The sequence below is a fragment of the Lynx rufus genome, unplaced genomic scaffold (assembly GCF_022079265.1).
Source record: "Lynx rufus isolate CCGP_SWC_20201006 ecotype Redwood Valley unplaced genomic scaffold, mLynRuf1.p SCAF_1, whole genome shotgun sequence".
Classification (NCBI taxonomy): Eukaryota; Metazoa; Chordata; class Mammalia; order Carnivora; family Felidae; genus Lynx; species Lynx rufus.
Window position 1 is genome coordinate 17,378,943 of NW_025814823.1, and position 27,165 is coordinate 17,406,107.

General features: G+C 42.3%; 1 protein-coding gene and 1 non-coding gene across 2 annotated transcripts in view; both read right to left on the reverse strand.

The window, feature by feature from the left end:
• Positions 1-6,487: 6,487 nt before the first annotated feature.
• On the reverse strand, positions 6,488-6,619 carry LOC124523620 (small nucleolar RNA SNORA1). Its single transcript, XR_006965051.1, has one exon. It is a non-coding gene; the product is annotated as a small nucleolar RNA SNORA1 (small nucleolar RNA).
• Positions 6,620-8,083: 1,464 nt separating this feature from the next.
• PROSER1 (proline and serine rich 1) overlaps positions 8,084-27,165 on the reverse strand; it is a 28,813-nt gene continuing 9,731 nt past the window's right edge. Inside the window, exons 5-13 of the mRNA XM_047079042.1 lie at positions 26,839-26,932; positions 24,627-24,737; positions 22,249-22,332; positions 20,821-20,899; positions 20,144-20,239; positions 16,322-16,366; positions 10,661-12,443; positions 10,059-10,209; positions 8,084-9,450 (exon numbers count right to left, since the gene is read on the reverse strand). Of these exons, the coding sequence (XP_046934998.1) occupies positions 9,328-9,450; positions 10,059-10,209; positions 10,661-12,443; positions 16,322-16,366; positions 20,144-20,239; positions 20,821-20,899; positions 22,249-22,332; positions 24,627-24,737; positions 26,839-26,932 (2,566 nt within the window). The 3' untranslated portion in view covers positions 8,084-9,327. The remainder of the gene's footprint in view (positions 9,451-10,058; positions 10,210-10,660; positions 12,444-16,321; positions 16,367-20,143; positions 20,240-20,820; positions 20,900-22,248; positions 22,333-24,626; positions 24,738-26,838; positions 26,933-27,165) is intronic.

A 27,165-nucleotide genomic window follows, 5' to 3' on the forward strand; every position in this document is an offset into this window, starting at 1 on the left:
TTTTGTACCACACCTGCATAGTTGAGTATTTGCTATAGACACCATGCAGCCTGCAAAGCCTGAAATATTTTCTATCTATCCCTTTACACAAAATGTTTGATGACCCCTGAACTATACGATAACTTGCTTAAGGGGTGTGACTATTTCTTTATTTTTGTGCCATGGCACCTGCAGCATTAGAACAACCCAGGCACATAGCTGATGCCCAACAGATACATGTAGAATGAATGAATAAGTAATTTGTCAACAATAACAGCTCACAAATGGCAACCCTGTTTCTCGAATTCAGGTCCCCAGGCTCCTGTCTCAGGAGTGCTTCTTTCATCATACCACTTACGGTCAAGGACAATGTAGGTCTTCCTCTACTACAGAAAGAGCCAATCTTTTACTTTAATTGATGTTCATCTTTTTTTTTTTTAATGTTTTATTTATTTTTGACAGAGAGAGAGAGACAGAGCATGAGCGGGGGAGGGTCAGAGAGAGAGGGAGACACAGAATCCGAAGCAGGCTCCAGGCTCTGAGCCATCAGCACAGAGCCCGATGCGGGGCTCGAACTCACGAACCGCGAGATCATGACCTGAGCCGAAATCGGACGCTCAACCGACTGAGCCACCCGGGCACCCCGATGTTCATCCTTTTTATGTCAATATTCCAAACAATATTTTGTTTCCCAGGTGTGAAAACAAAGCAATAAAGAACAAACTCAGATCTTTCCCAGGTCATCCTGTCTTTTCCGGTCTTTCTTCCCCAACTATCTAGCTATTGTCTTCTCCCAGATTGTGGGGTACTTTTGCCAACTACTCGAGACTCTTAATTGCCTCCTCTACAAACTCAAATTACAGTAATAGCCAAAAACTGTCATGCACAGTTTGTAATTATAAGAATTAATATGGAATATTAGAACTTTGGGAAAGGAGGCCAGGACCAGAAACTCAGATTAAAACAGATGCGTGTGCACAGAGTTCGTGTGTCTGCTGTAGAATACTTTTCTCTGCATTGTGCCCATACATCCTTGGTTATGGCTTGATGTGGAAATCATGCCAGAGGCACAGTGGGTAAGAAAGCAGGCCCTGGGCTCGCACCGCCTGGGTATAAAGAAGTCTTGGCTCGCCTACAAACTGATCATGTGACACTGGGTAACTCATTTACCACCCCGCCCCCCGCCTTCATGTTGTGTTTTGTTTTAATCTGTAAAACGGGTTTGATAATGGTCTCTATCAGAGTTGTCTGCATGAGAAGTATATGAAATGTTCCGTGTAAAATACTCATTATGTTATCAAATAATTACCATTGGATTAATACCATTAATAAATGGTGACTATTATTACCGTCGATGACAGCTGAGCTGCATTTCTCAGAAGTCAGTTCTCTTTCTGAAATGAGGATGTTGGGCTAACCTTCACAGTACTCTTTCATCCTTGCCTCCAGCAAATGTATGCTTGAGTAGGGATTGATTAGGTGAATCAAAGCACTCCCCACCTCTCGCTTGCCTAAGGCTTCTCCAACTTGCTGCAAATTTGAAAACTGGGGGTCCGCCCCCGGGTTCCCGGCTCGGCTCTGTGAATCCGTGCATTCCACTCTGTTTCTTCCTGGCCTCTGCTTACTGCGTCATCGTCACTTTGGGACTAACCTCTCATGGAAAAGAGCAACAGGAAAACTTCCTATTTCCATCATTTCTTGCGACTCGGTCACGGACTCTCCTTGCCTGGCACAGGAAGCCCCTTGCCCTTCGAATGGGACGACCCTCCACAGTCCTGCTGCAAAATGGGAAGTACGAGTTCAGGTCATTTCTAAATATCGCCCTTACTATTCGCCAAATAGCACTTAACGCCAGCGCTGCCCATCACGCAAGCGCAACGCTCAAAACAACAGGAGCAGTAATTGTTCCCTGGTGGCGGCTGGCGGGAGCCCGCAGCGCGCTTGCGACACATACATCCCTGTGGAAGATGACTAAGCAACTGTTTTTCTTCTTCCTGCAAAACGTTGTAAGTATCTCAGCCTAGAAAGCAAGACTGATTTCACCAAGCAAGGAACAGCCAGGCCTCCGGGGATGAATGAAACACGGGATCCTTTTCTAGGTTTCCTCCTGTCTCAAGCATAAACCGTCGTGGGCCCCGTTACTGGAATTTTCTCCCCCCCCCATCGTGGGGGAGTGGTGAAGGTGGGGGAAGGAAGCGGGTCAGGAATTGCTGGAATGTACTCCCAATGGGCATTTTCCTGTGTGTTTCTACATTTTCATTCTGTCAAGTACTGAACTAGGGCAAAGTCCTGAATGAGGACAGTTGTTTGGTTTTTGTTTGTTTACTTGTTTGTTTGTTTTCGGACAGCTATGTGTTTAGAAGCCCCAATTCCATTCCAGCTCCTGATATGCAAGATGTTGTCCCTAAATATGTATATTTGATTTTCCCTGAATGTTCATCGTAGAGCACAAACGCTATCTGGAAACAACTCCTTCTAGCCGTAGACCTGTCTTCTTCCCCAAGCTTCAGGTTTCAGGAATGCTCTCCCACCACTGGTCACCCACCATCGTTTCTTGCTAAGATGCACAAATACATTCCAGGACATTTCCTACTCCCTTAGGAAAATGTTCCCTTTTCTTTAAACGATGAAGTGCTCTGATTTCATTAACTTTTCACCAGTATATATCATCCATTCTATTTTATTCATTCTCGTGTATACAATTCTTGAATTTCCACATCTTTAAATAACGAATGAAGTCTGCAGATCCGTATGGATATTTATGTAGCGATAACTCCCCAAATTGCCAATCTGGCCTAGACTTCTCTCCAGAATAATAAGTATTTTCAACTATCAGCTGATGAAATATCTCTACCCAAATACACTCCCCCCACCAATGAAATATTCTACCCATTAGAAAGCATTCTATTAAATAGATTTTTGTTATAGGAATTTTGATGATGCATGTGGAATAATATATACAATGTGTGTATGTATATAATGTGTGCGTGTATTTATTGAATAAAAGGGGCAATAAATATACTACCCAACCTCAGAACTAGAACATAACCAACACCACTAAAGCTATTTGAGTATTCTACCTAAGCTTCATCCCCTTTCTATATACATAGATAGATATCAATATATATCAACATATATATTGATTCTTGATAGTTACATGAGTGGTAAATATAATTCTCCCCATTGTGGCTTATCTTTTCACCTTTTTAATGATGCCTATGATATCAAATATAGGAAGCTTCAATATATTTAGTGCTTGGTACACCTTATTTAAAAATCCTTCCCTTTCTATGGTCTTAAGGATATGCTCTTATGTTTTATTTATTTTTTACATTTTTAATGTTTATTTATTTGAGAGAGAGACAGAGCGTGAGCAGGGGAGAACAGAGAGAGAGACACACACACACAGAATCCAAAGCAGGCTCCAGGCTCTGAGCTGTCAGCACATAGCCCAACGTGGGGCTCGAACCCACGGACCGTGAGATCACGACCTGAGCCAAAGTCGGACGCTCAACCGACTGAGCCACCCAGGTGCTCCTCCTATATTTTCTTTGAAAGCTTTAAGAGTTATTTGTTCTTTTTGACTTTAAGTCTTTAATCTACCTAGAGTTGCTTTTTGGGCATGGCACAGTGTAGGGATCCATTTTAATTTTCTTTCACAGAAATAACCAGTTATCACAGCACCTGATAAACAAATAGTCAAATATCTAACTGATCTTCCGTGCCAGTTGTTATAAATTAGTTCCCTATGAGTGGGTTTTCATGGTTTCCTTATTATATTCCACTATCATTTTGATTATCTCCAATGAATTCTTCATTGTCTTAGTTTCTAAGGCCCAATAAGTCTTGGTGTTTGGTAGAGCAGGTTCTTCATGGTCTTGAGAAGAGTATGTATTATTTGTAACCATGATGATTGTGGATCCTCCATTTAAATAGTTTCTCTTTAATGATTGTCATATAGTTAAAAAAAAATTCTCCGTACTCATTAGAGTTTGCATCAGGATTCACTCTTGATGTACATTCTACGAGTTTACAAAAATGTATACTATCAGGAGGATGTCATCCATCGCTATAGTATCATACAGACTACTTTCACTGCCCTGAAAAATCCTCTTCCCTCCACCTCTGTATCCTTCCCTGCCCCCCCCCCCCCCCGCAAACTCTAGCAACCACGGGCCTTTCCACTCTGTCCATGGTTTTCTTTTCCTTTTCCAGAATGTCACTTAGGTAGAATCATAGGGAAGCTTTTTCAGATTGGCTTTTCACTTAGTATTATACATTAAAAGTTCCACTGTGTCTTTTAATAGCCTGATACCTCCTCTTTTTTTCAGTGCTGAGTACTATTCCATTGCCTGGCGTTTCCCTTTGTTTGGCATTTTTTGCTGTCCCTCATATTTGAAAATGCAACTGACTTTTGAATATATATTTTTAAATCTCACTAAGCTTTATATCTTCTTTTCCAATTATGTTTTATTTCTTTTTTGTACCTTAGCACATTAGAGTGTGTAGTACAATGCTGAATTGCGTTTTACTTGACCAGTCTCTGATTTTAAAGGGATTTTTATAAAATTCCAGTTATGAATAATGTGTGCTCTATTTTTATAGATTTCCTTACCTGATAAAGCTTCCTTCTTTTCCTGGTTTGCTAAGTGTATGTTTTTTAACCATTATTGTGATTGAGTTTCATTAACCATTTTTTATAGACTGAGAAAATGGTTTCTCTCCATTTGTTAGTGATGACTGAACATTTAATTTTATCTTTGCTTTACTGCTAATAAATCTATCCCTTACCCCTGGCGCAAATCCAACTTGATTATGGTGTATCATTTCTTAGGAATAAATTTGTGCTAATATTTTATATTTCACTATTTTCTTGAGTAAAGTTGACTTGCATTTTTTTCTTAAAAAAATTTTTTTTAATGTTTACTTATGACAGAGAGAGAGAGACAGAGCATGAGCAGGGGAGGGGCAGAGAGAGAGGGAGACAGAGAATCCGAAGCAGGCTTCAAGCTCCGAGCTGTCAGCAGAGAGCCCGACGCAGGGCTCGAACTCGCAGACCGCCAGACCATGACCTGAGCCGAAGTCGGACGCTCAACTGACTGAGCCACCCAGGCGCCCCTGACTTGCATTTTTTCTTTCTCATACTACGCTTGTCTGAGTTTTAGTATTAAATTGGTGTGTAAGAGTGAGTTGAGGCACGTTTCCTCATATTCTCTTGGAAGAGTCTATGCAGTAGAATGAGGCTAAAAAGCGTTCTGAGCCTCCCGCCTCCTTTCCATTTCCAAGTGTTGTGAAACCAACATACAGTATGACATCTCACCATGTGCTGGTTTCTTCCACTTTTCTGTGCCTTGTTCTTGGTGTTTTATCTTCCTCCACTTTCCCTCTGTACCAATTAGGAGTTAAAAACACCAATGGCGGGGCGCTTGGGTGGCTCAGTCGGTTAAGCGTCCGACTTTGACTCAGGTCACGATCTCGCGGTCCGTGAGTTCGAGCCCCGCATAGGGCTCTGGGCTGACGGCTCAGAGACTGGAGCCTGCTGCGGATTCTGTGTCTCCCTCTCTCTGCCCCTCCCCCGTTCATGCTCTGTCTCTCTCTGTCTCAAAAATAAATGTTAAAAAAATAAAAATAAAAACACCAATGGCTTTTAACTCGTACTATAAAACTTTTACCAGATATAAATTAAATTAGAAATTTAAATATTTACTTAGTGTCAAAATGCCCCTCCTGAATACAAGGACGTGGGGATACTTTAATTTTGATCTCCTTTCGCAACTGACTTGCCAGTGTTGCCCAATATTTTATCTCTTAACTGACCCAAATGGGACATTTGTTTACTAGTCTTGTGTCATCTTTAGGAACAACAAAGGCTCATTAAATTTGATTTGAAGTCTTTTTAAGTCAATAAATTTTACTTTAAGGAATTTCACATGTGATTCCTCCTACTACCAATCGCCTTAGTTCCTCCGAGGTCTGTCATAATCTTCAAGGTAGCCCTTTTTATTATTTTATTTATTATTTTTTTAGAGAGAGGGACAGGGAGTGAGTATGAGCAGAGGGGATGCCGAGAAAGAGGAAGAGGACCCCAGGCAGGCTCCACACTCACCGCAGACCCTGACCCAGGGCTCAATCTCATGATCCTGAGATAAGACCTGAGCGAAAACCAAGAGTCAGATGCTTAACCAACTGTGCCACCCAGGCGCCCCAAGGTAGCCCTTTTTAAAAACAACTTTGGCTCAACCCACAGTTGTCATGGTCAGTCAGTCCATAATTCTTTCAGTTGGACTTCTTTGATCTCCACTTGAATATGGACATATGTCACAAAGTCCCCACCAGTAATCTTTGGAATCCAATTTCTTCAAGCAATTGGCTGTAGGGCCCTAGAAGTTAAATTCTAGAAAGTTCATTGATTTTTATTTTTTCAAGTGATGTAAAAGATATTATTCCTTAATTGTTTCTAATATTGAAAAGTCTTGTTCCATCCACTTTGAACTCATGAGCCTACAAGAAATGGTACAGGTCTCACCGTCACCCCTGCAATACACTTGTGATGAGAGTGTAACCTGTGCTTCAATGTAGCCACACTAACAATCTGTGGACACCACAAACAACAGTGCCCGTTCTCATCTAGGATGAGGCTTGGAGGGAAGAAAGTCTTGACTAGATTCACCAAGTCAAGTGGTAAGGCTTAAAATTAAGGTTAACCGATTATATGAATTAACAGTGTTTGCAAATCCCACAGAGACTGTAGGGCTTTATGGAAAGAGAATGAAGAGGTACATTTCCCTACGTTCAAGGGCACATTAATCCCTTTCCATAATGCAGATCTTCATCATCTTCCTTTTTAGATTTCTGTAAAAACCATCCAGTATTCTACCTCTAATCCAACCTCCGTGCTGCAGCCTAAGTGATTTTTTGCTAAGTGCTTTCTATTTCAAACTGCTGACCCCTAACAAAGGCCCAAACCCTTAGCATGGTTTACAATCAGGCCCCTTGCTTTTTCGAGTCTCCCAAACTACAAACTTCATTCAAACTCCGTCCAGTTACAGGATGATATTGTTGTCCTAATCTGTCACACTGGGCCTCCATGAGGGATGTTATTTCTTACTCATCCTAAGACTTTTTAGGTCACTAAGAAGGCTTTCTGGACTCCCTCAGGCAGAAAGGTACTCACCTTCTCTCCTAAATAGTTTTTTGAAATTTTATTTATTTTGAGAGAGAGAGAGAGAGAGAGAGAGAGAGAGACAGAGAAGGAGCACGAGTGGGGGAAGGGCAGAGAAGAGAGAGAAAATCTCAAGCAGGCGCAGAGCCTGACACGGGGCTCAAACTCACGAACTGTGAGATCTTGGTCTGAGCCGAAATCAAGAGTCAATGCCTAACCCACTGAGCCACCCCGGCGCCCCTCTCCTATGTATTTTCAAAGCACTTGGTAGTACAAGTACCCTCATATTGGTATTAAATGCGTGGTTCAAATTTACCATTTACTCGCTGTTGGACTTACATCTTGTCTTATTTATCTGGTTAATTAAGTTGCTAGTACTTCCTTCAGAGGGTTATGAGATACATAAAACCAGACCCCAGTCATTATTACAAGTGCTCCAAAAATGTTCTCTCCATTTTTATATAAACCTTGAAGTGCCTGATATGCACAAGAGGCCAGGAATGCATCTGAAAGATGAACAGGACATAGCTCCTTTGCTGTGAGAATAGGGGCTCATTGGATGGTAAACTAACCTGGCAGCAGGAAGCACTATAGAGCGATTACTCATTCAGTAAATTTTTTTGGGTGGTCAACATATAAAAAAAATATAATCTTTAAAAATTTTTATAAGTGTAAACTTAGAACAAATGACAACTTCCAGCAACTGGCATCGGAGTAACTATGCAGTTACATTCTTTGTTTGCAGATAATTTAAGGCATCAATAGCTTGTTTCTAGTGTTGGTTATAATAGAACTTTCACGTAAGATACCATTTAAAGGACTGAGCAATCAGTAGTCTATGCGGAGTTTCAACTGAATTTGGATAAAATTATGCTCTATGTATTAGCGTATATGAACAATTAAAAAGCCTGTCAAAGCACTTAATAAAACACTTATAAAATATTTGTCATATCCATAAAGTTTATTTTAAAAAATTGTTAAAAACTAACCATACAGGAATATTTATTAATATACTTAAAAAGTTTGTTCCCCGTGTTGAAGGAAAATACATTAGCAACATCTTCCAGACACCATCTTTATAAAAGTAAAACTTCTAGATGCTGAAATGTACTACAGTAGATTCTATAGTTTACACTTTTAAGATTGAAAATCATTCTCCCTACTACTCCCCACCCCCGCCCCCCCGAATGTGGCAGTTCTTCCCGTTAATGAATGACATTCACTCACATTCGATGCTACCACAGACCCTTAGAGCACACACTTCATGTTTACTAACAGAGCAAGTCTTCTCTATTGGTTGTCACATCAGACTTTTGGAGAAGCGTTGGACTTGAAGTACAAATAGAAATACTATGTCCCGTGATTGTAAACATTCACCAAGAGCTTCCGGAGTACAATGAGTAATAGAGGCGGCCCTACGGTCAGTCAAATGTCCCTCACTCGCTCGGATACTGCTGAGATTAAGAAATAAGTGTCGAAGGCCAATCATCACAAGCCTTACTTGCGTTTCTGTAAGAAAGTAGTTCTGGATACATTTTTAGTCGAAAACACCTGAAAGTCATTCTAAAGACTATATTAAGCACCATTTTCACTTACCTGAAATATATTAAGTTAAATTCAGCAGTAAATGTTTGCGCATAAATGTCAGAAGTTAGAAATAACAGTGGGTTTCAAGTTCCCTTCTGTGGCTACATACGGAGTACTGCGTTCCAACGATGCTAACGGGAACCACTCATGCATTCCAAGGGCAGTAATGCCCCCAGGGCCAAATGCAACCCATGAGTCTGAGGCACAACTATTACTTCTGTCAGTGGATGCTATACAAGCAGATTTAAGGCTGTATTCGGCTATAAAGAGTTCAACCTCCTCTTTAGTATTCTTCCCACACAGATCACATACATGACTCAAAATTTCATAGGGTGGGAGATGAAAAGTCCCCGAACACCTTTTTAATACTATTCTCCGTACAGTTCGTCATCAGCATATTTACATAGGGGAGTGTTCATACTTAAAACCATTAAAAAATGTAATCGTCATTGTTTTAAACTCTTATCCCAATTTCCCCAAGATTATCCTCATTCTCATTGTCTGAGAATGTCAGCCAACCTCGCATTAGTCAGATTGTTCACTGCAGTCCTTAGGCATATCCGATGTCGCTCCGGAGGAGAATACAAATGAAAATATATTCACTGCCACCCACTTTGGGACAAGCCTGGTTGTAAAGAGAATGGTGTTCCTGGTGTCGAAGGGTAACTAGGAAATCCGTCTGGCTGAGCTGAATAGCTTTCCAGAGCCGAAGCTGAATGGACCTGATAGAAAGAAGGTGCAGGTTAGCAAGTGCCAAATTCATTCAAGTCTGTACTTGCTTTTGCTTACACCCCACCACAGAGATTTAGAATGGGAAAGAACAAAAAAACAACAAAACAAAACAAAACAAAACAAACACTGGGGCAAGATTAAGTCTGCTTATTCTCCCGAAATTTTTAATAAACGTTCAAAATACTTCAGATGCTGGAGGCAATGAGAGATACCACAGAAAGACTTCATATTCTTTCCAAAAAGTAAGTTTTCTAGAGAAAATATGCTTTAATGGTCCCTATTTCAGCTTAAATTATAAAAGACCAGCTCAAATTTAACGGACACATATGAAGATTCCATTTGTAAACTAAGATCTGAAAGTCTCAAAGCGGGAAAAGAATTCATACAGACGAATAGACCCCAGCACCTTTGTTACTCTCCTGAAGGAGGACGAGGATAATCTGCACATTGGGGGAGATTAATCATAAGTCTGCAAAGATTCTGCTACGAGCCATTTTGTGGCCAACGTTGGGCTACCATTATTGCACAGCCAGGTCACCACTACAGAAGCCACCTCCGGGTCTTGCCATTGAACTCCCGGTGGACCCTGCCTGCTTACCTGCTGTAACAAGGCAGACTGTGCAGCTGCATTATGCTGTAATTCCTGCAAGGATGACTGGGAAGGATTCTGGGAGAACCCGGGGATACCTGGGAGGGACAGCAGGCCTGGGAAAACAGAACTGCCTGCAGCTTGAAGGCCAGATGACAGGCTAAAACAATAGACAGAAGAATAGGTCAAAATGCGGCGAAGACAAAAGCTATTGCTTCTATATCTGTCAAATGCCACCTTAAGACGTAAAACAAACTTTACATTTCTCTGTTGGAAGGAACCCTAAAAGTCAGCCACTCACTGATAGCAAATGTACTTTCTCGTACACAGTATGTTATTCTGAATTCAGGAAGTCTGTGTTTTGCATAGAATACTTCCCGCTGGTTTATAATGACGACACACGACAAACACTACAACTGCCTGCGCGGGCGTTAATATTGCACACGCTGCTCTCAACGTGGCTGCAGAGCTCCCCGCGTCCTGGGTACTGAAGCTCCGGCCCCGAAAAACCAGACTGCGGCACCAGCGAACAATGAGATTTTGCTCGGAAGACTCTAAACCACAAGGTGGGCCAAGAACGACCGCAGCCTCCCCACGCACGAGCCACATACCCGGCCTGGGCAACGAGAGCAGAGTTGAAATTGGAGCTAAACGCTGAGGCGAATCCCGGGAGGACGGGAGCCGGGGACGGGGTCGTGGCAGCGACGGGCAGCGGGGCGACGGCGGCCACCGTGGACGGCGCCTGCAGCCCCGGGAACGAGGGGAGCGCGGGGGCGACGCTGGGGGTGTTGGAGACGGAGAAGCCGGGGTACGAGGGGTTTGAGGCCGGCAGAGGTCCCTGCGTGACCGAGAAGAGGGAGGGGACGGCGGTGGACAGGTTAAGGGGGAAAGGGGCCGCCGAGGCCGGCGCCGAGGCCGCAAGCCCCGGGAGCACGGCTGCGGTGGAGCTGGCGGCGGGCACGGGCGTGGACGTGACCGCCGCAGACGAGGTGGCTAGTAACGACCCTGGAAGAGACACGGAGGGGTTGAGAGACGGGTTGCCAGTTAGAGGGAAATTACTGGTCAGAGACGTGAACGGAGGAAGAGCCGTGAACACCGGAGTGATGGGCGCGGAGGAGGCGTGCGGCGGGAGGGCGATGGACGAGAGCGGGTTGGACACGTTCAGGGGGGCGGGCAAGCTGGGGAGGCCCGACAGGGCGGGGTTAAGGCAAGTAGACAGAGTGATGGGCACCGACGCGGACGTGTACGCGCGGCCCAGCGTCCCCAAACCTAAAGTGCCGTGGGGGGGATTCGCCGAGTGAGACGGGCCTTTGAAGGCCGAGGGAGTGGGGCTCGTGGGCTCGGTTTTGATCATGACAGGGATGGTGGTGACGGCGGGGGCGGACGCGCCGTGCAGCTCCGAGTTACCCGGGTGGGGGCCCTGCAAGAGCGGAGCCGACGAGCCCCCGCTGACCGGCACGGAGGCGGGACACGACGCCGGCGTCACCAGGGGAGAATGTGCGGGCAAAGTAGATGGCGTGGAGGCCGAGTTGGCCACGGTAGCCGGCGGGCCCGGGAACATGGCCAACCCGGGGGTGGACGACCTCTGCGCGGCGGGCACGGCCGAGGGGGCGTAGCACTTGCTGGGGCCTGGAGCGGGGGAGTCAGGGTTCGGGTGAGTCAGAGAAGACAGTGAAGCCAGCCCACTTGTAACAGCAGAGGACAGAGCGGATGAGTTGATTAAACTGGTGTCATTTGAGGTCAGAAAGCCTTTTAAAGCAGACAGAAGAGGACTGTTTGCACCGAGGGGACAAGCCACGCTGGGGGCAGAGCCGCCGGCAAGTACAGGAGGGGCGGGTTTGGACACGCCTTGGGATGTGGGTGTTAAGGGCAAGGGGAGGCCCGCAAACACTGAGGACAGAGAGGCGGAATTCGGGTTGTTGGTAGAAGCAGCGGTAGAGGTGGCAGCGAAGGGGAGGCCGGGGAAAGGGGCAGACGTAGAAGCGAAGGTTTCGCTGGAAGCGGGAGCGGCCCGAGGTGCGGACGTGGCCTGAGGGGTTGGGACGGAAGGTGCAGGGGGACCCGGCAGGGGAACCAGGCCAGAGAAAACGGACGGGACGGGAGCCGCAGTTGTGCTGTGGACGGAAGTAACGGGCGCCGCAGGCAAGGAAGGGGTTCGGATGACTGTCGGATTTGGCGTTGCTGGCTGAGGCGTATGGACGGCCGCGGAGACCTGCCCCGGGAACACAGGGAGGACAGTATTCGGCATGTTCATCCCAGAAACGGTAGCAGCTGCCAGTGCTGACGGATGATTCACTGCTTTGACTGGGGATGCGGTGGGAACTGGAGTTGCAGCCGGTGTTGAAGGGTTGGAACCATGAGGAGAGAAGAGTTGACTTCCTGGGGTAGAGAATGCTATGGAGGGAAGAAAGAGGCAAGAATCTGTCACCATGCTGAAGTGTCAAACTGTAACCCAAGAGAAGTAGCAAAATGTCTGTAACATTTAACAAACACAAAGAAAACCAGTGACAGGTGTAAGGGGCTATTCTGGCACCCACGTTGCTTGACTCGACGACCCTGATCTGCACTGTGGAGCCTGCGTTAGAGCTAGCTGTCTTCTACCTAGACTCTGCTCAGAAGAGCCCCCCGATGCACACGGAGAAAGCCCTGAGAAATTAGCAAATTCTCTTTTCATATTTTCCCAATTTTTAAAAATTAAAAATTTATTTTGTGGTTAGTGTTGGTGTACTGACTTTACCTTTCATTCTTTCAAACCACTTACCTAGAGTAATAACAAGTCATTGCCCCTCTTAGGAGCTTTTGGGACATCACTTTCCTTGTAGGCCTTCCAGGATTCATGCCTATTTCTCCAGCATCATGGCCACTCGGTGAGTTGAACTTGATATTCCGGTTTATAACCTATACAGCTTTTTCTCCCAAGCATTTTCTCATATTGCCTCCTCTCCTCTATGCAGTCTCAACCTCTAATATTTGCTTTGTCCTAGGAGCTCCCTTAGGGGCAAAAGCCGTATCTAATTCATCTTTAGAGCCTTAGCACCTGGCGCTGTGCATGGCATCTAATAAATGTTTGCCACACTAGATATATCACCATTACCTCAACTATAGTTACCAGACCCATCCAAGGACTTACTCTGAAGAACTGTACTATAGTTGGCTCTCACATTTTTATTCTGATAAACTCTATGAATAATTACTGTAAGTATTTTGGGGGATGATCTGTGCTTTCTCCCTGAATCAATTTAGTGACAATGTTAGCCTTTGACGATCTTGTTAGTGTCAAAAGGAAAGCATGACTTAGGTTGCTGAAGTCCTAATGACAACTATCGTCTGCTGCCACGCTCATATCAAAGTCTGTTTCAGTTATAGGCAGAGAATGTTCCTTTTGCAGTGATAATCAACTGAAAGATATTTTCATGGGCTAAGATTCAAGTTTCTAAGTTTATGCATAATAAAGACTCTTACATAAAAAAGTTGACATGGTCAATGAAGTAATATACTATACGAATAATGGTGGGGAAGGGACCATAGGAAAAGAATGGAAGAAAATAGCATACACATAATCCATTCGTACTAAGAGACGGCCAAAAGATGCTATATTGGGCTGAACAAATTTACAGTAGTTTCAAAAAGACGGGCGCCTGTGTGGCTCAGTTACTTAAGTGTCCGACTCTTGATTTCAGCTCAGGTCATGACCTCATGGTTTGGTGAGTTCGAGACCCACATGGGGCTCCATGCTGACAGCACAGAGCCTGCTTTGGATTCTCTCTCTCTCTCTCCCTCTCTCTCCGCCCCTACACCATTCACGCTCTCTCTCTCTCTCTCTCTCTCTCAAACTTTTTTTAAAAAAAAATTTTTTTTTTAACATTTATTTATTTTTGAGACAGAGAGAGACAGAGCATGAACGGGGAGGGTCAGAGAGAGAGGGAGACACAGAATGGGAAGCAGGCTCCAGGCTCTGAGCCATCAGCCCAGAGCCTGACGCGGGGCTCGAACTCACGGACCGCGAGATCGTGACCTGAGCCGAAGTCGGACGCTCAACCGACGGAGCCACCCAGGCGCCCCGAAAACTTTTTTTTTAAAAAAAGGAAGAATGGCAGAATTGACAAACAGTAATATATATAAACACATACACTTCAAACCAAGAGGCCTGTACCATATTCATGTCGTTACCAGTAATTTCATTTCAAGAAAAGAAAGCCTAGCTATTTTAAATTTAGAGAACATATGAAAAATGGATTTGTACTTTTGTTGGCATTTGTTTTATAAGCAGAAGCTCAAGGAATATATACCTAGTTTTGTACTAAATAATGTACTAAAAATTTATTTAGGTCAACATTGGTTGGGAAATATTTGAGAATTCACTGTTTTATACAACGACATGCTGAGGACCATGCAGTTAATGACTGATCATAAGATAAGACCAAACTGTCCCACAGCATTCTTTATAGCAGCCTCCAAAAGACTGGAGATCTTTTTATACAACAGAGCAAAAGTCATGCACTGTTGATCATAGTGCCTACAGTTAAAATGTGACAAAACAACAACAAATCGAAAAAACTCCAAAAATATACCATGATAAATACTACTTTCCTGTCACGTAATTTGGGTGTCAACCATAAAACAGTAGATACTGTGCCAAGTACTTTATGTCTGTCATTTCATTTGTCCTCACATAACCCTCTGAGATAGGTACTAAAAACCCCATCTTACAGACGGGCAATCTGCAGCTTGGTGTGGTTAAAGCAATTTGTTAGAAGATCATATAGCTATTAAGTAGTTTTCAAAGGGAATTAAGGTTCAGGGCACCTGGGTGGCTCAGTCGGTTGGGTGTCCGCCTCTTATCTTGGCTCAGGTCATGATCTCATGGTTCATGAGTTCAAGCCCCGTGCCCAGGATCTGCACAACAGCATGGAGCCTGTCTGGGATTCTCTCTCCCTCTCTCTCTGCCCCTCACCCGCTCCCATGGACACATGCGTGCCCTCTCCCTCTCAAAATAAGTTAGTAAACTTAAAAAGATAGGGAATAAAGTTTCAGTTATGCAAGCTAATAAATAAATTCCAGAAATCTGTTGTATGACACTATGCCTACAGTTAACAATGCTGTATTGTGTACTAAAAAATTTAAGAGGGTAGATCTCTTTGAGATCTTATCATAATAATAATTTTAAAAGGGTCATGCAGCTATTAAGTGATAGAACCAAAATTTGAACCCCAGACCCACATCCTTAACCACTATCCTAGTTTATCTTTTCGTTTCTTGATATTATTCAAAAGGCAAATAAAATCTTAATATCAGGCTAACATTCACAACATAGGAAATCAAGGTATGCTATTCCTAAAGTTGGTTCTTATGCCTCTTAACTCCCTTCAAAAATAGATTAGTGAAGCTGAACATTAAGGCTCAAGTTTCCGTAACCTCCATTTCATAGAAGGTAAATGACATGGTCACAAAGCTAGGCAGCACCAGAGCCAGGATAAGAAAACGATGTCCTGACATCTCAGTGTTTTCCAGCCCATTATGCTACCTCCTTTAGAAGCCACAGCTACAAAGCCCTGTTTAGGCACCCTGCTCAGGGGCGAGAACTCTCCCACAGAGGCTCCTAACTATGCCCTCTGATGATTAGATTCATGTGCTGCTTTGCTACACAAGAACCGAGCCCAAGTTTTGTCTCCTACCAGAGGGCTCGCACCTCCTTCCTGACCACAAAGATCCTCATCCAGAGGAAGAAGAAAATGTTGTGGCTCTGCTGCCCCCTGCAGGCATCGTGCTGGCGACATTTTCCATCTTCCTTTTTCAATTCCACTTCTGCTTTGGCAACCCTTACTCTTTGTTCTACACTAAACTACGCTACCCCTAATACTTATGAAAATAATGAAATCTGAAACGAGTACTTAAAATAGCTTTTGGGAAACAGGGTTTTTATCAAAAACCTTATGTGTTTCTATCAAAACAAAAATGAGGTTTCTAATATTACATAATGTAAAGTGAATGTGGAACGTAATGCCACATAGCACTCCCATTATATTGCAAGTTTTTCACATAAGACACAGGGCATATGGTTAATTTTAAACCCAGTTAATATGTACGTTTCCTTGTGTATATAATGTACCACTATCAAGCAACTTTTAGCGAGTATTGATTAAATTCGTTAAGTAGGAACTTTCCCCAAAGCATAGATTCCAGATACATTCAATTCAAACTGTTGTCAGTGGGTAACGGAGCAGAAAACCGGGACAGACTTCAGCTATGTCTGGAGCAAATTTGGTACTTACTTTGATTCTGTGTAGGTTTTGACTGACTGGAAAGGTCTTCATTTTCTATATGAAAATAAATAAATAAAAAGGTTGATTTCAAGTTTTATTCAAGTTAATCACCACCATAATAACCAGAGATTGGCATCAAAAAAAGAAAAGCTCAGGATGTGGATGCATTCTATGTTAGGAAAAACAACGTATGCTTACAGAGAGAGAAAGGAAATGGGAGACAATGGTAGTAACTATAGTGAAGATTGACAGCATTATGAGCAACTGACCCCTAACCTCCGTCCCCCACACTTCTCCTTAACTTATCGGGCTTTAAATCACCATTGATATTTTGCAGACATATTTAAAAACACTTTCCGGAAAGGTGATGGCCTGAGACTGCCACCCAGGAGCGAGTGCAGGAGGACTTAGAGGTGGGAAACGGATGCCGAGCACAGAATCCACTGCCACCTGAGGGAGCGATCTCACAGGCCGTGTGACGATCCAAGCAAACAGAAAGAAAGGGGCCCTGCTTTCCTGTTGCACGCACACTTCTGCAAAAGGCCCTATGCTAGGAGCTGCCGAGAACCACCCTAATGGAGGTAGACTTGAAGCCTGTGACACGGACCCAAGAGCACACTCCCCCCCCACACCCCCGGGAAAGGACCTAACTAGACCACCAGTCAAAGGTTCAACGGGAAGAAAATTACCTCATAGCTTGACAGTAAATGCCCAAGAAACAAACAGTGGGACAGATACAAGGCACAGAAGGAACCTGCAAGCTCTGACGTGGTGAGCAAAAAAAGATCATAGCTTGTCTAAGGAACCTGGTACAAATAAACAACCACAACATATGGTGTCTATCAATAAAGATTCAATGAAAGGAAAAAAATCTTTAAAAACTTGTAATGCAAACTGAGAACACATACACCCACACATGATATGGAAGAAAATATAAGCAGGGAAGGTGAACGTTTAGATATAGAAATCTGATTACAAATGAATAGATGTAAAGAATGGTGAAGATTAGAAATAACATTATAAAAGCTAACTTGCTTAGCTGGGAATAAGAAACAACAACAAAATCACACTTAAAATGGTAAAAATACAACAAAAAAAGAGGATATATAAATAAATAGGTAAGAGACTTAGAAAACAAATACAGTGCAAAATAAAAGTACCAGAAGGAGAAAGAACAGATGAAAAAGCAGTAACTAATGGAATAATGAAAACAAAATTTTCCTAAGCTTTAAAGACTTGAATTTTCATATCTAAAGGGCTTACAGAGTTCTGTGAAAGATTAATGCTAAGATCCACACCTAGACATCCTGATGAAATAGCTGAACTCCAAGATCAAAGACACTTCTGAATTCGAAAGATAAGGAATATTTTCTTTGTAAGCTTACAGAAGGAGACTGAGGTTCTAATAAAGAAGAGAAAGTTAACTGGAATTGGGTTTTTCATCTACAACTCTGTCTATGTGCCCTTTTTAAAAAGTACTTAGAGAAATTTTCTGCTCACAGAAAAGCACAATGAGCACATCAGGACCGAGGATCAGAGAACAGAGGAAGTAGTAAGAGGCCGTTAAGTTCAGAGGCCCAGAAGGAAACACGTATGGTATTCCAACAAAACACACATATTGATGAAAAAGGAGAGTGAGAGTGAAGTCAGTGGAGCAGGGAGCAGCTTTCTTAAGTTTTTGTATACTGACAACCATTAACAATACAAAGTAATCACTAGTGATCAAAAGTTCTAAGTTTGGGTGGGGTAAGGCGAGAGGAGCTATTAAAAATAAAACAGCAGTGTGACCAATACAAGTAAACAAAAGTAAGGGAAATGAAAAACTGGGACAAAAGATTAATAATGAATACAAAAATAAAACGGAAGGACTAAGAACAAATATGCAATTTTTATGATGACTGAAAATGCCTATTAAGCCTCATTCCCACTGGTTTAAAAATCAGAATCCAGCTATATGTAATCTACAAACCAACTAACCTAACAACAAAATAAAACCCTAAAATAAAAATTAAAAGTAAACATAAACATAAAATCAAATAACGTTATTTCTACAATATGAAAACAAAAAGGACAATACCCAATAACACCACGCAAGAAAGAACTATCTTAAAGTATAACTCAGCTGACATTTTTTATACCTAGAAAACTCGAGACTTTCAAGAAAAAAAAGTAGAATAAGTAATTAGTAATAAGCACGTACAAATGAAATATTCCATTTATAATTTTAATAAAAAATACCTTTAAAACCCCTAGAGACAAACCTAAGGCAAAGAACCTATATAAAGAAAACTATAAAATCTTCAAAGAGATAAAATATGCCCTGGGGGAAAATCACTACCACCTGACATAAAGACAGACACAGGATTGAATAGTAAGACTTAATATCATAAAAATGTCAGATCTTTCTAAATTTATATAACTGTATATATTATATAATTACATATTAATTATATGTATAATTAATGATATAAAATTATACAACATTAATATCTGTAACTATAAATATATATATATACATGTACACATACATTCAACTGTTTTTAACTGCATAAAATGATCTTCATGTTCAGATAGAAAAAAAAATTTCCAAATATAGTAAGAAAAATAGAAAATATAGTAAGAGAAAGCTAGCCTTACCAGGTATCAGAACACACTATAAATCTGCTAATCAAATCAACATATCATCATAACATAAAATAACTAGACTGGAACAAAATAAAGAATCCAGAATTAGAACCACATGTGTATATGAAAACTTATGACAACTGCATCTTTCAAATCAATGGGGAACACAGATTAGTTAATAAATGGTGCTGGCATGACGGGCTACTCTCTGGAAAAAAATTAAGAAGACCCTCTATTTCACCCCTACATGAAAATAAATTCCAGATGCCGTAAGAGTCTTATAAGACCCGGATAACCTGGACTGCCTAGGGTTAAGAAGATCTGAAACAAGATAAAACAGTTCCAGCTTTTCTTTCCTAGCTTCTCTTTGTCTATGCAAAAATACAAAACTCTAAAGGCTAAAGGTACCATAAACAAGGGTGAGAAATAAAATGATAATTTTGGAAAAAACTGTTGAGCAACTCTCATCGGAGTACCTGCCTGCAAACAACAGAATCACTCTAGTGATTAAAAAAGAATTTGTTAATAAATGGTATTAAGTAACTCTGGGTCTCTGAGAAGGACAGAAAAAAAAATTAAGTTCTATCCCTACCCTACACATATCTAGAAATAAATCGTGAGTAGATTAAAAGCTATATTTTAAGAAAGAATCCCTATAAAAGTAATTAGCGAATACAGATGACATTTTCATACTGCTGGGATGGGGAAGGGTTTCCTTAGCAAGACAAAACTCAGAGGAGTCAAATAAACAATACCTAAGTGAAATATTACATTTTTGTGAAAGAACACAAATGAAAATATAGGCTAAATCCCATGTTCCCTACAGACTCAAAGGAAAATGGTGAACTGAAAACCCAGGGGAGGTTTAAGCCCCTCCGAGCACCTTCTTACCAGCTTTTCCTCCCCACATAGGAGTGATGTGCCCAAATGGTAATACTCATTAAGTCAACTGTACTTTTCTACAGCCTCTCAAAGTTTCTTGCTCACGCGCAACTGTTCCTCGTTCCTCTGTCTCTAGCTTGCTCATGTTCGCACAGGTGGGCCAAGGCCGCTCTGGTAGAACCTGCACATCACACTCAGATCCGTCATCAGGGTGAGCTCGTTCTCCCGTTAGGACACACCACGGCAAACAACTGTTCCCTCCAAGTGTACATTTGTGTCTAAGTAAGCTCTTACTTTTAACATCCCGTAACAACACGATTTTACCTGTTCCTACTGGATTAGGAGTATATGGAGGTGGAGGGGGGACACCCGGAGCTATGACGTTGGCTAATGGTACCAGACCTGCATTGTTATAAGCACCTAAAATAAAATTAGAGGAAAAAACCATAATTTAGTATCATTCTGTGGCCACGAGTTCAAACCGTATTAACACAGCTATCTAATCTTTAAAACTGTTACGTAATAGAGTTGCCTTTTACGTGGCAGTTTGGGTCTACTGTTAGGAGAAAGCTGAGATCACATGAGACAACTGGAGACTGTGATTTCCCACTGCAGGCTCATTCCGGACATGAGCTCACTGAACGGCATGGCGGGCAGATCCCGCCGTACTTAAATGATCTGCCTCTTCTGTCAAGCACACACAGTTGAGGATACCTTTGAAAACCAACTACTGAAATGGGATTCAAGATGATTCACCAAAGCAAAAACTCATAACAATGATTAAAAAGAATCTATAATTAATTTACCAAAAAGTAAATGCCCTAAACTAAACTGGCTGCTGCGTGGCTGTAGACCAAGGCACTGTGGGCAGAATGAGACTCATCAGAGCGTATTTCAGAAGTGCTCCAATTTTCCCAAGTACATACACCAACATTTACTTTCAACTTAAGAATAAAGGGCAAAAAGAAGAAAAAGTAAAAAACGTATGAACTGCTGCTTACTTGGTGCGATAGTTGCGTGTGGCCGGCACGGAGGTATCGGATAAGGGACCGGCTTATGTGGATTGTATGTTGGAGGAGGCTAGACGAAGGGGAAGTACAGCAGTTAGAAGAAAACTAAGTCGGGAGCCTCCCTGCAAAACAAAATACAACTCGTCTTTTGACATATTTAGTACTAAGAGGCTAAAAATGCTCCAGCATATCAAAGGCTACTGGAGCGATACGCGGCACAAAATCAGGGAAATGTCTTTGCTCTAATAAATGTGGTTCCTATAATTTCCAAAGGCAGATGCTGCCAAAGACTGCTGTAGAGGTGTTTTTTATTTCCGTGTTAAATCCTCTCTCATGAAGGGTCAGATCTTTTCCAAAATAGCAAACTCCTCTCTGACCCAGTAGAGGTTAATGTGAGAATTCCTAGCTCCTCTTCTGTCACAGAAGAATTCCGCTAGGTTTTGGAGCCTTGGCTACCCAAGAACTTCCAACATCCTCCTAAACTCATCAGAGATTCATGTTATCATTCTTACCCTCTTGTCACCTTGGGAAAAAAAAGCACCATATCCGTTAGCATTCAGCACTCTGACAACTCCAGGAGAACGTGGATTGGGGGGGGGGGGGGACTATGAATTCGGTGTTTTGGTCTTCTTGCCTTTTGAAATCCTCAACTTTTTTATTTTATAGTTCAGCTGGTCTCTAGAAAGCCAGAGGTATCTGAAGCTACGCCAAACGTTGTATTTTTCACTACAGCGAGCGAGAGAGGGACCCCACTTCGGGGAATCTCGCACTCATGCTCTTGAAGCAGAGGGCATCCACTGGTAGTAAAAGACCTAGATTTTTTCTAGCTCTCATACACGGCAGCCCAGTAAGATGCACTAGTCTTGTGCAAGGACTATGATCTGTGACTGTTTTGCTATAAACAACTGCCACTGGAATTCCTGTCATGTAAACAAGCAGGGACCGCAAGACAGCTGTGTGAAGGCCTCAGCCACTTCAACTCGAACAATCCTTCAACCTGCAGGGTCATCTGTGGGTTTAGTTTATATCCTAACCAATTATTAAAATCACTCCCTTAAAAATACCCTCAGCCTCCTGGCTCCGCTTTTACTTCACCAGCAACACTCATTTGGCCACAACCTTAAAGGTCTCCGACTCCACTCCTGCAAGGGAACAGCTGAATAGGGACGGCGAAACAAAACAAAACAAGACAAATTTGACTGGTCTCGCTTTGAAATAAAACACGGAACCTCAGAATGGCCCTTAACACTGTTAACTAATTATGCTTTTTTATTTCCCTAGACCCTTCACTTTCCTGGAGTTTCTGGTACACTCTAAACTTTACAACACAAAAACAGAATTTATGCCGTCTGCTGTGGACAGACAGAAAACTACATGTAAGAGTTAAGACCTGTTTCATCATTTCTTCTCTACACATACCGGTTTGGATGGTCCAAGAATCCGTGCGGCTATTCCTTTGCCTTCATTAGTACATTCTTCACCATCTTTTTTCAAGGGAGTTCCCTATTTAAATAAATACGTAAATATGTAAATAGATATGTATGTATGTATGTAAGTAAGCAAATAAATAAATAGAAAAGAATTGAGACTTAAAAAGAAAAAATCACCTCAAAGCAAAACCAAAACAAATCCCTCACAGTATTACACTGAAGAAAAGGATTGAACACGGTAGGGGGTTAAGGACCTGGAGTCCAGATCCAATCCTGACTTGGCTTTAAGACCCTGTTAAGGTCCTCAGCCTTCCTCTGCCATAGAACCCTCACAACAGGGGCGCCTGGGTGGCGCAGTCGGTTAAGCGTCCGACTTCAGCCAGGTCACGATCTCGCGGTCCGGGAGTCCGAGCCCCGCGTCAGGCTCTGGGCTGATGGCTCGGAGCCTGGAGCCTGTTTCTGATTCTGTGTCTCCCTCTCTCTCTGCCCCTCCCCCGTTCATGCTCTGTCTCTCTCTGTCCCGAAAATAAATAAACGTTGAAAAAAAAATTAAAAAAAAAAAAAAAAAAAAAGAACCCTCACAACATGTACAGGCACCCAGAAGCACGCAATACACATGCGGATGACAGGAGAGCAGAATGAAGTAGGTTTTAATTTCTCCCCTCCACAACTGGAGCAACCAGAAACAAGACTTCCATGCCTAGGTATGTGTAACGGTCAAAGGATCAAAAAGAGAACCTATATTACAATCAAAAATAGATGATAAAAAATGACGTTCTCAGTAAGCATTAAGTGTGATAGTTTATATTACGCAAGAATAAGTGAGACCTCATTCAAGACTGCTATTATTGGGGCGCCTGGGTGGCGCAGTCGGTTAAGCGTCCGACTTCAGCCAGGTCACGATCTCGCGGTCCGTGAGTTCGAGCCCCGCGTCAGGCTCTGGGCTGATGGCTCAGAGCCTGGAGCCTGTTTCCGATTCTGTGTCTCCCTCTCTCTCTCTGCCCCTCCCCCGTTCATGCTCTGTCTCTCTCTGTCCCAAAAATAAATAAACGTTGAAAAAAAAAAAAAAAAAGACTGCTATTATCAACAGATCAGAATGAGCGGACAGACTATTACGATGCATCCTCCTAAGGGTGTGTCCCTAAATGGTACATACTAGTAAGGAAGCCAACTTCCAAGATGGCTCCCAGAGGTCCCCACATCCTGTATGCCCTTGTGAAGTTCCCTTCCAGAATGAACAGAGCTGACCTGTGTAACAAATAGGGTATTCCAGCAATGATGGCAATTTGACTTCCAAGACTATGTCTTAAGAGATAACACAGCTTCCACTTGCTTTCTCCTGGATTATTTGCTCTGATGGAAGTCAGCTACCAGGTCATGAGGTATTCAAGCAGCACTACAGGAAAGTCCTTATGGTATGGTAAGAAACAAAGACCCCCACCACCGACCAACACTAACTTGCCAGGCATGTACACGAATCCCCTTGGGAGCAGAGTTTCAAGCTCTAATGGAGTCTTCTGATGACTATATCCTCATGAGAAACTCTGAGCCAGAACCAATCTAAGCCTCTCCCCACTGAGAGAGGCTGTTTTAATCCACTGTTTAATCCACTGTTTTATTTTTTTTTTTTAATTTTTTTTTTTTTCAACGTTTATTTATTTTTGGGACAGAGAGAGACAGAGCATGAACGGGGGAGGGGCAGAGAGAGAGGGAGACACAGAATCGGAAACAGGCTCCAGGCTCCGAGCCATCGGCCCAGAGCCTGACGCGGGGCTCGAACTCACGGACCGCGAGATCGTGACCTGGCTGAAGTCGGCCGCCTAACCGACTGCGCCACCCAGGCGCCCCATAATCCACTGTTTTAATCCACTGGGTTTTAGGGTTATTTGTTACAGCACAATAAAAATATACCATTCTTTGAAAAGATTATCTTATAAAGACATTTGAGGAACACCGGTTGGTATCAAAACAAATTTTTTCCCTACAGGACTTCTCAGAGCCTTTAGCATGCAGTGTGACTCTCCAGGAAGGAAACACTGCACATAATTTTCCAAACACACTTAATTGTGAAACCGAGGAACACTGAGAATATGAGAAATGGTCCTTTATTAAGTGCAAATAAGTGCTTCTAACAAAACAAACTCATCCTCTTTTCTGTTTGGCTTGTTTTCTATACATTTGACACGCGTACTTTAAAGTAGTCTGAACTTTCAATCAGTAAGCAATCCATGAATTAAGCTGCCAACGTAATAAATTTCCTTTCCTTGGTAGAAGCATCATCAACTGGTATTTTCTTTAAATATCTTAACCGTGCTAAATTTCATACTTAGCCACAAGAAGTTTCCATAGTCACAAACATATACTTACTGGGAAAATTCCATTTATGCGACTAGGTTTTCCTTTGGGATATGGATTTCCTGGGATTGTTCCACAAGAAGATATCATGGCATGAGGAGCTTTGCAGCCCCCCTTGAAAGCCTGTAACAAAAAAAGAGGGTAGTTAAAAAACAAAAAACAAAAAACAAACTCATAGGCTAAATATTCTGGGTATTAGGAAGACCCGTTAAAAAACATGAACTGAGGAACAGCATCACATTAATCTGTTCATACATTCATCAGCACTTACAGTAGTGAACATGACCAAAATTCTTCAGTAAAATCATTTTATTTCAATGGAATTACTCAAGCGGGAACATGTGTTTAATTAGCTTTCTATTGGTCACAACGAACAGACTCCTACACAAAGATATCTCCACAGGAGTTTTGCAAATTGTGCGCAAAAAAGTTCATTTACTATTTAACGTGTCCCATTTCTCCAATGACCAAGAAAGAACATCGTCCAACTCTACAAATGCCAAGCTTATGTTACAGGTGAGGCAAAGAGAGCAACAGATGACACGGACATGGGTCTGCTCTGAAGACACGTGTAACTTGGTGGAGAAAACACAAGCAAGTAACATGGGAGGGACACTGGGTATCCAAAGAGAAGTACTGTTGAAAAAGCAAGAGATATCTGGGCAAACTGCATTCATCATAGTGTTCCATAGTCATGAGACACAATGAGGGATGTTTATTACTGCATTCTCAGCTTCTACAATGGTACACTAACCAGTCTTGAATTCATACTCAATAAATATTAAATGAATGAAAAACACTACATTAGGCGACATATATCCCAATAGACCCATATTACGTTACAGGGGTATGAAGTTATATATGGCTGTATTTTACAGCTACGCACGATGTCACATATTCTGTTGCAGAAGTATATTGGTTTTATAAATTCACTCACAACACATATAATTGGCTATATAATCCCACCCTAAAAATTATCTCAATTTTTGCTTTTTATAAATAGTACCAGGGTAAATACCCTTATATACAAATTGGTATATATTTATTTCCTTGGAATAAATTCCTAGTAATAGAGTTTTGGGGTCAAAAGGCATGAACACTTTAAGGCTCTCCTAGTTTACCTTCCAGAGAAGTTGTACTAACTTACATTGACTATACAGCCTATTCCACAGAATACTCAGGCCCATGTTACTTCTGAGAAGGAAAAGTGACCTGATCAGAATGCTTTATATGGAAGAAAACAACAGCAGTAAATGCAGCGTGCCTTAAAGAATTTCGTCAAGAGAACCAATGAACAAGTTATTAACGTTAGAACTGTGGGCTCAGATCTTGCTTCTGCTCCAATAGCTCATGGGTAAGGCGAAGTTTTCTGCTGGCTCTGAGCTTAGCAGAGGCTGCAAGATTTAATGTGCCTCGGCAGTCAGGCCCCAGGAGAGGAGTCTGCATCTTCCTCAAGCGGGTTTTTAGTCATTAATTCAGTTTCCAGCCATCACAATCTTAAGAAACAAATACCTTAAGTAACAAATCAAGTAGGTTTCAGTAAGTACTACTTCTTCCATTCTTGAGATTTTAAAGTAGTAAACTGGAATTCTGCTTCATTATCTATCTCTTAGATCTGATTAACGTAAGACAGATGACAATGAGGGGCGCCTGGGTGGCTCAGTCGGTTAATCTTCTGACATTGGCTCAGGTCAAGACCCCGTGGTTTGTGGGTTCAAGGCCTGCATCGGGCTCTGTGCTGACGGCTCCGAGTCTGGAGCCTGTTCAGATTCTGTGTCTCCCTCTCTCTCTCTGCCCTCCCACCCCTCCCCAACTCGTGCTCTGTCCCTCTCTTTCTCAAAAATAAACATTAAAAAAATTTTTTCTTTAAAGTTAAAAAAAAATTCTGATAACAATACAAATTTAAAACATCACATTCACAATTACAGAAGATTAAAGGCAAAAGCTTGGAGGCATGGCAAAGCTACTAGGGGATGGAGAATAAATACCGACTGAGGCTTAAGCTAAGGAGCTGAATAGGCCACTCTCAAGCCATTTCCTCATCCGCCAGTACCCCCTTCACCCAGCTCTCATCCTCCACGGACTGTAGGGCTGTCATTCTTGACCCATCGCACGAGAGCAGTCAGGTCATTTGTCACAGAAACATGGGAATAAGACTGTACTTTTTCATCAACGTTCAGAAGAACCCAGTGTTCTATTTATAGAGCAATCTTGAGAAAATTACCTGTTCAAGTACTCTTTTGCACCGTTTCTTCTCAGACATATTTATCCTGAATAAATCTTCAATGGGACGAGAATTCTGTGCATCAACAATGTTTCTACCAAGGAAATGCAATTTAGCTTTTAAGAACCTGGACATACAATACAAAGGCCACAATCTTTACCATACAACTCTACCTGGGTAAGCGTCTCCCCAATGACACAGGGAGAAAAGTGATTATTTCATTTTAATCGGTGAATATAAACAACATGCTTACATAAAATTGATAAATATAACTGAGCTGAGGCTCATCTGGTTACCTAAAAGTAACAAAGTAATTCAATAAAGAGC